This window comes from Tripterygium wilfordii, chromosome 8, assembly GCF_013401445.1.
Source record: "Tripterygium wilfordii isolate XIE 37 chromosome 8, ASM1340144v1, whole genome shotgun sequence".
In the NCBI taxonomy this organism is placed as follows: Eukaryota; Viridiplantae; Streptophyta; class Magnoliopsida; order Celastrales; family Celastraceae; genus Tripterygium; species Tripterygium wilfordii.
Genome location: NC_052239.1, coordinates 5077708 through 5086347, shown reverse-complemented (window position 1 = coordinate 5086347; position 8640 = coordinate 5077708). Strand labels below are relative to the sequence as shown.

Below are 8640 nucleotides of genomic sequence, written 5' to 3'. Positions count from 1 at the left end.
AAATATTCCCTCCTTCCCGCTTCAATGACTATAACTTGTCAGTTTTAAAGAATATACATGAGTGTAAGTCTAATCGTTGTGACCTTGAAATGATGACCCTGGTTTGTCCTCGTTCTCCTGCTCTGCCTTCTCTGGCTTTTCCAGTCTCCCCCCTTTTTTCTTTCACCTTTTTTGCGTCAGGATCCTTCATCTTCTTGCCTTAGACCCTTTCGTTTTTATCCTCTCTCCCCTGTCTGTTCACCTTTTGCTTTTTTCTCTTTTTTTCGGCCTCTTATCCCCCCATTTACTCTCATTTTGTGGACTAGATTCTGTCGTCCCTTTGTAGAGAGCTCTGTCGGAGATAGAGTGGAGAAAGAAGATAACAACCTAGCTCCCATGAAAAGTAAATATCCCTATGTGGGAGATATTGTTGAAGAAACAAGCTCTGGCCACATGGTGTCGTTGAAGACCTCGTGCTCCCCCTTTGACGGCGGGCTAGTTCCCCTTGGGGTACTACATCCACCAAACTTAATGGGTTTTCATTGCTTGAACTCAAATGTTAGGAATAATAGAGGTTTGTAATGAAAATACTTTCGGTATAACTAGGAATGGAGCATTGAATATGATTGGAAAAACCAATTGTCAATATAGGTGGAAATTGGGGGATAATAATAGACCAAAGAAGTTGAATAAAAGGAGGTAGGTGAAATTGAGTATCATAGTGCCTTAATTAATCAATCTTAACCCTTATGTTGTTTGTGCTTACTTAGTTGAATTTTAGTTGTCTCTACTTGTTTTATTTAGTTTGACAGTGAAAGCACCCAATTAATGGATTCTCCAAATAGTGTAAGCATTAATCAATATTGATATTCAATTGATTGTCAACATATTCTAGGGGAACGATACTTTTCTCATCACTCTATTACTTATGCAATTTGTATATTTGCATTACTTATCACGTCACATGCCATCCATGGGACCTTATCTAGACCATTATACCCGTGGCCCAATAGGAATACTCCGTCACTCTAATCATCTATGGTGGTGAAAATGATAGTTGGCTCAACATCCAGATAAACCCTAGAAGTGCTTGCTGAGGCTATAAAACACAGTAGATAAATTTAATAAAGTGATATCATCATCATACACTCTTTTTTCCCACTTGTGTATATGTATATCCAATCATGATATATGGTTATTTATCCATGCATCTATCATCTATGTTAATTATCAAAAACCAAGAGGAGAATTGAGTCATTTTGTATAATTGAAAGTGCAATTCCATCATCTCATTCAAAGCAATAAAGAGGTCTCCTTTCACTAAAGCTAAAGGGCATTTTTGTCATAAAGGATAAATTAATAGAGAGAGGCAGCATCATCAAAACACTTTGCTTTTTCTTCCCCTCCTAATCTTAACTTTAAATTCCTGTTATTCAACGGCTTTATTCTATATTTTTAAAAAACTCTTGGCATAAATGAATATAAAGATTTAAAATAAATACCAAAAATAAAACAGAACCTCCTCTGCTTTTCTCTCTGTTTTGCCTTTTCTCTATATGCTTTATTTCTTTGTACAAGATAGTGGAGCTATTGATAATAACCAAAAACCCAATTTTGTTGCATTACTTCATTTTCTGGTCTCTGTTCTTCTTCTTCTTTGGAGGAGATAAAGAAGAAAAGAAGAAAAGCAGAAGGTTCCAAAAGGAGAGGCATAGCTCCTTCCCTTGCATTTGAAGACTCTTTTTCTTCTCTCTGTGAAGATGTTTGATTCCTTAAGCTTAAACACAGTTGAAGTTTCTCATCAGATTCCCTTCACTACTTTTCTTTTCTTTTGTAGAAAATCCGTTATCACTTCTTCAGTGCTTAAATTCATTTGTCTTTGCTTCAAGTCCTTCCAAACTCAATCTTCCTGAAGAAAAAGAGGAGGAAAAAATGGTCCCTCTTATTGTCTTGACTCTGTTTTCTATTCTAACAACTCTCCCTTCTTGCTCTGCTTCTTCTCTTGTTAGTGATTTTCATGTCTTGGTGTCACTAAAACATGGGTTTCAATTCCCTGAACCAGGCTTGAGCTCATGGAATTCTTTGAACCCGAGCTCGGTTTGTTCTTGGGTTGGAATCCGATGCTCTAGTGACCGAGTTGTTTCGTTGGACTTGACAGATATGAATCTGTGTGGCTCAGTTTCTCCTCAAATCTCACTACTTGATAGCCTCACAAACCTCTCTATTGCAGGAAACAACTTCACAGGAAGTATTGAGATTGCACACATGATTGGTCTTCAGTCACTCAACATCTCAAAGAACCAGTTTAGTGGTGGCCTGGATTGGAACTACACAAGCATTGCGAATTTGGAAGTATTTGATGCTTATGACAACAACTTCACTGCCTCTCTTCCACTTGGAATCTTGAGCTTGAGAAAGCTCAAGTACTTGGATCTTGGTGGCAATTTTTTCTATGGAAGTATACCTGGAAGCTATGGAGAAATGGTGGCGTTGGAGTACATTTCACTGGCCGGCAACGATCTTCGCGGTAAAATCCCTGGTGAGTTGGGTAATCTCACCAACTTGAGGGAGATCTACTTGGGTTATTACAATGTTTTTGAAGGTGGGATTCCATTGGCGTTTGGGAATTTGGTCAGTCTGGTTCACATGGACCTTTCAAGCTGTGAATTGGATGGACAAATTCCTAGTGAGTTGGGGAATCTGAAGCTGCTTGACACTCTTTACTTGCACATCAATGCACTCTCTGGTTCAATCCCAAATCAGTTGGGCAATCTCACAAACCTGGTGAATTTTGATCTCTCAGCCAATGCACTCACCGGTGAAATCCCGGATGAATTCATCAATCTCAAACAGCTCAAGCTCTTCAATCTGTTCATGAACAGACTACATGGTTCAATTCCTGACTACGTTGCGGAATTGCCATATTTGGAAACTCTATGCCTTTGGAGGAACAACTTCACTGGTAGAATCCCAGGAAAACTTGGGCTAAATGGGAGGCTTCAGGTGCTGGATTTGTCGTCAAATAAGCTCACCGGAACAATCCCTCGAGACTTGTGTGCCTCAAACCAGCTGAAAATCCTAATTCTGCTAAAGAATTTCCTTTTTGGATCGATCCCAGAAGGCCTGGGGACATGTTACAGTCTCATTAGAGTGAGGCTTGGAGAGAATTACTTGAATGGTAGCATTCCACAAGGCTTCATTTACTTGCCAGAGCTAAATTTAGCAGAATTGCAGAACAATTATCTCTCCGGGTCATTAACGGAGAACAGTAACAGCTCTTCGAAACCAGTTAAGTTAGGCCAGCTCAATTTGTCAAACAATCTCCTATCTGGTCGTCTACCATTCGCCCTTTCCAATTTCACTTCCTTACAAATTCTTCTGCTTAGTGGAAACCAATTTTCAGGTCCAATTCCACATTCTATTGGGGAACTGTACCAAGTACTCAAGCTTGATCTTAGCCAGAATTCGCTTTCCGGTTCAATTCCACCAGAAATCGGAAACTGTTTCCATCTAACATACCTTGACATGAGCCAGAACAATCTCTCTGGCTCAATCCCACCCGAAATCTCCCACATCCATATCCTGAATTACTTGAATTTATCAAGAAACCACTTGATTGAATCCATTCCAAGATCGATTGGGACCATGAAAAGCCTCACAATTGCTGATTTCTCCTTCAATGAATTCTCGGGTAAGTTACCGGAATCCGGCCAATTCGCCTTCTTTAACGCCTCGTCTTTTGCGGGCAATCCTAGACTCTGTGGTTCTCTTCTTAACAATCCTTGCAACTTCTCTGCAATCACTTCCACACCCAGAAAAGCCCCTACAAATTTCAAGCTGATCTTCGCATTAGGCCTCCTGATATGCTCTCTAATATTCGCAACAGCTGCCATAATCAAAGCCAAGTCCTTAAAGAAAAACGGGTTGAATTCATGGAAGATGACCGCCTTTCAAAAGCTCGATTTCACAGTCTCTGACATCCTGGAAAGTGTGAAAGATGGGAATGTGATTGGCAGAGGAGGAGCTGGGATTGTCTACCATGGAGCAATGCCAAATGGGGTTGAAATTGCAGTGAAGAAACTACTTGGTTTTGGCACTAAAAGTCATGACCATGGTTTTCGAGCTGAAATCGAAACATTAGGAAACATCAGGCACCGAAACATCGTTAGATTGCTTGCTTTCTGTTCAAACAGGGAAACCAATTTGTTGGTCTACGAGTACATGAAAAATGGAAGCTTAGGAGAGGCATTGCACGGGAAAAAGGGTTCGCTGTTGAGTTGGAATTTGAGGTACAAAATCGCCATTGAAGCAGCTAAAGGTCTCTGCTACCTTCACCATGATTGTTCACCACTGATTGTTCACAGAGACGTGAAATCCAACAACATCTTGTTGAATTCCAGCTTCGAAGCTCACGTCGCCGACTTCGGGCTCGCTAAGTTTCTGGTGGACGGTGGCGCGTCGGAGTGTATGTCGGCTGTTGCGGGTTCTTATGGCTACATTGCTCCTGGTAACTACACTCACTCTCTGTTTCCTCCAGTTTGTTAGTTGTTTTGTCAGTTAATTTAGTTGAATGTCACGTTAAAACATCAACCATCAGATTGATCATCAACCACTGTTCATCGACGGCTAGGTTTAACTTAAATATTTCATGCATATCTTTTCATAATTTGTTAGGAATCATCATTAGTGTTACATAGGTAGTTCATCATAATATAAATCTAAAACACTCCATAACTTTATGATTTCAAGAATAAATTTTCACTTCTATAAAACCAAAAAACATAAAAATAAAAAAATAGCTCAAGTTTTCACTAAATCCTTGACATCACATTCCTAGGATCACACATCTCATCAGGCATGCATCTTTCGGCATTGAACAAACTGTTATCCTAGCCCTTCCCTGCTAAAGTGACAGCGCCTCAGAACAACCCCGTGATTTGTGCTCCGGAGACAACGTACATAGAATTTTTTTGGGTAACACAAAACAAATACACTTCTTCTGGGGTAGGACCCACATAATGTCAGGTGGCCCACAAGCTTCTGATCACAGAAACTGAGGGGTCAAAAATCTGACGACACACTGACAGGTGACAAGAGTCTTTTGACAGTGATGGCTCAGGTAACAGGGCGTTGGCATGAGTGAAAGGTGACCGACATGCATCACTATTTACATCCACTATCCCTCTCCTCCTTTTTTTTTTCTTTTTAGAGAAAAGAAAAAATTACAATAATAATTTGGACTGATCTTACGTGTAAAGGTCTGATGGGCCCGCCGCAAAGTCTAAAGATGGGTCTAGTTTTGATACTTTATTGGGCTTTAGTATAGGCAACATGGGCCCTACCAAAGAAGCCCATTATATTGTTCACATAAGAGGAAAGGGGACAAAACAAACATGTTACTTAGCTAGCGCATGCACTAGATGCTATTATTGCCATGATTCCTCTCTTCATGATTATGTCTTTTTATACCTTATTTTTAATAGTCTATTATAAATTTATAATCAGGAATTAATGTAAATTTGAATTTAATTGCAGAGTATGCATATACATTGAGGGTGGATGAGAAGAGTGATGTCTATAGCTTTGGAGTAGTACTTCTAGAACTCCTTACTGGACGAAGGCCGGTGGGCGACTTTGGCGATGGCGTTGACATCGTACAATGGGCCAAGAAAGCGACCAGCAGCGATCGGAGAGAAGATGTTAGTTGCATTGTTGATGCTAGGCTCAAAGGGGTGCCTAATGATGAAGTGACTCACTTATTTTTCATTGCCATGTTATGCGTACAAGAAAACAGCGTTGAACGCCCCACGATGAGAGAAGTTGTTCAAATGCTCTCCGAATTCCCTAAATCTTCGTCGCCCGAGTACCAATCTTCATCCTCCTCCAAATTACCTCAACAACAAAAGAATGTTGAGAAAGAGAGGAGCTCCGCTGAATTTAAGCAAGATTTTTTAGTATAAAAAGTTGGAACGTTTCTTTTTTCTTCTTAATTAGAAATGTAATGTTATCGTTATTTGGTTTTGATTTTCATGTTTACTAAATTTTTTATTAACAAAAAACTTTTTGGCTTAGATTTAGGCATGGGAGATTGGGTGCCGCAATCGATGTTCAAGAATAATTAAAAGGTTTCACCTTTTTTTTGTGTGGGGGAGGGCCATCTAGGTTGAGAGTTTGCAATGATGTTACTGGGTTATTGCAATGTTCTCTTGTATGATACTTACCATACTACTATATAAAAATGATTGCCTTACATTTTTAATTTATCCCACTTCGTGCAAGTCACTCAATATATTTCATAATAACTAGTGTTTTTAGACCAGATTCATAGTAATTATTTGCTTTCATACAAGTGATGATGACACAAGTTATTTGTCATATCACTATCCAAGTTGTTGTTGCACTATGTGTATAGTTAACTTCGTTTTCTTATGGCATGAGAGAAAACTACGTAGAAAACTTGAAAGCATCCTCCTCCTATCCGCTGCTAAGTCATCTTCGTGATATCAGTTCCTCTTCGTGACTCTCTTCCCTTTGGTGCTCTTCTTATCTTTGGCCTCCATCTTGCAGGCCTTGTTTTATTGTTATTGGCCTTCATTCTTGTTTGTCTTTTTATTTATAATTGGGCCTTTTATTTTGATCTCTCTTTTGGGTCATTTGTATTCGGTCCATCACATGTTTTATATTATATTGTCTTATCTTCATGTACTGTTGATGTCGGTACATGTCTTGTACCTATAAATCTTGTTTTGTAGGGGCTAATACTACTTTTGGTCACTGAAAGATTAGGCATTTTTCAATTTGATCACTCAAAATTCAAATGTTTCAAAATGGTCATCTGAAGTTTTTATTTGTTTCAATATGATTACTCGGTCAGTATTATCACATTCCGGTCAGTCTAAGCGCCTACGTGGCACTTTGATCACCATCTCAACTGATTTGTTGCTTGTGTGGCCTGACACTTGCTCACACATGGACAAAAATATTGAAATACAAATTTGTTAATCAACAAATGTTTTAAAGAAAATAAAAAAAAGAAAAATTAAAAATCGAATCTCCATCTACCTGAGTATTGGGCTACGTGCATAACCTTCTTCCCCATTCAAAATCAAGATCCCCATGCAATCAATTGGGCAATGAGGTCCACAACAGCAAATACATGGTGGAAGACGATCTATCGAGACCTATTATGGGAGAAAAGCAACCCCCGTAGAGATAGGAAGGATAGGCATGAGAAGCAACTCATGCACGGTAGTCGCTTTTGAATCATCATCTTCTTTTTCGGGCCGCCACCAGTTCCGCCACGGCAACAATAGGTAGCTACATGAGAGAAGTTTGCACCTTCTTCTAGATCTTCCTGCATTTTCTCTTTCACTTGTGGATCTTGTTTTGGTGGTTATGGGTTTTCAATATATGTGTTTTGAAGGATTTGGGCATCTAGGTTTTCTTCTTCTCCTTCTAGGGTTAGGATTTTAGAAGAAAGGGGATCTTAATTCTCTTGCAATGACTCGGTATTACATATCATCTTGATTTTGCAAGTTTATTACAATGGATCTAGCTCTTGGAATTTTTCTTTTTATTTTGCTTTGTACTGAGAAAGGAATGAACCGGGAGAGAAGGGTTGTGGTGAAATGACCATTTTGGATTTTGGATATTTTAATTATTTTATATTTTAATTTTTCTCCCAAACTTCTACATCAACCATTTTATAAATTATTTTTTACTTTTTAACACCACATAAGCGATTTTACTAACCAAAATGTGAGAAATCTGACTGAATTACCATATTGAAACAAAAAACAACTCTAGGTGACCATCTTGAACATTTGAATTTTTAGTGACCAAATTAAAAAATACCTAATCTTTCAGTGATCAAAATTTGTATTAACCTTGTTTTGTAGCCGTTGTGATGGGTTTACTTTTTTGAATCAATGAATTATTGTTCCTTCTTCTTCTTCCTCTCAACGAACTCTGTTTCTTCTTCTTCTTATTTCTTCTGATCTTCTTTATCTGCAAACAATCAAAGATATTTTGTTATCACCACCATCACCGCCTTCACCACCACCATCACTACCAACCACTAAAGTTGGTATGACCTCAGACCCCATATCTGAGGTATCTCATTTTTTGAGGAATATGCAAGCTTTCTCCTCACAAATGGGTGCACCGCCTGTAGCTAATCTTACAAATATCGGAGCTATGTCAAACATAGCATCTTCTACAATGCCTGTTTTTAGTGCTTCAAACCTTGCAAATATGCTAAGAAACCTTCAAGCTTCATGAAATAATGTTACTGGTGTAACACCACCCACCCCAACACTTCATTATCCACCGTCATTGCTTCCACATACCAACTTTGCCCCACCGCTTCTACCTACACCACCCACAATTCAATATCATCCAAGATTTCAAAACTTTGAACAACTTGATTTCTACAACTCCAATATAGCCTAAGGATTCAATCAAAATGAAGGATTTGATTACAAAAACATATGTACTGCTGTAGTTGAGATAATGTTAGGTTATTTCTAGCTTTAGCTAGCGTGCACAAATGACATATATTCATTTAAGTGCAGCTCAAAGAACCATTAGATATCTTAAAGGCACAATAGGAAGAGGAATTTTCTATCCTGCTACTAACTAATTGCATATTAATGCCTATTG

At 38.7% G+C, this 8640-nt stretch overlaps 1 protein-coding gene across 1 annotated transcript; it reads left to right on the top strand.

Annotated features, from left to right (window-relative positions):
• The first annotated feature begins 1603 nt into the window (after positions 1–1603).
• On the top strand, positions 1604–6238 carry LOC120003708 (leucine-rich repeat receptor-like serine/threonine-protein kinase BAM1). The gene is made up of 2 exons (XM_038852756.1): positions 1604–4486; positions 5515–6238. Exons 1-2 carry the CDS (start codon positions 1912–1914, stop codon positions 5937–5939), a joined length of 3000 nt encoding a protein of 999 aa, XP_038708684.1. The 5' UTR covers positions 1604–1911; the 3' UTR covers positions 5940–6238.
• The last annotated feature ends 2402 nt before the right edge of the window (positions 6239–8640 follow it).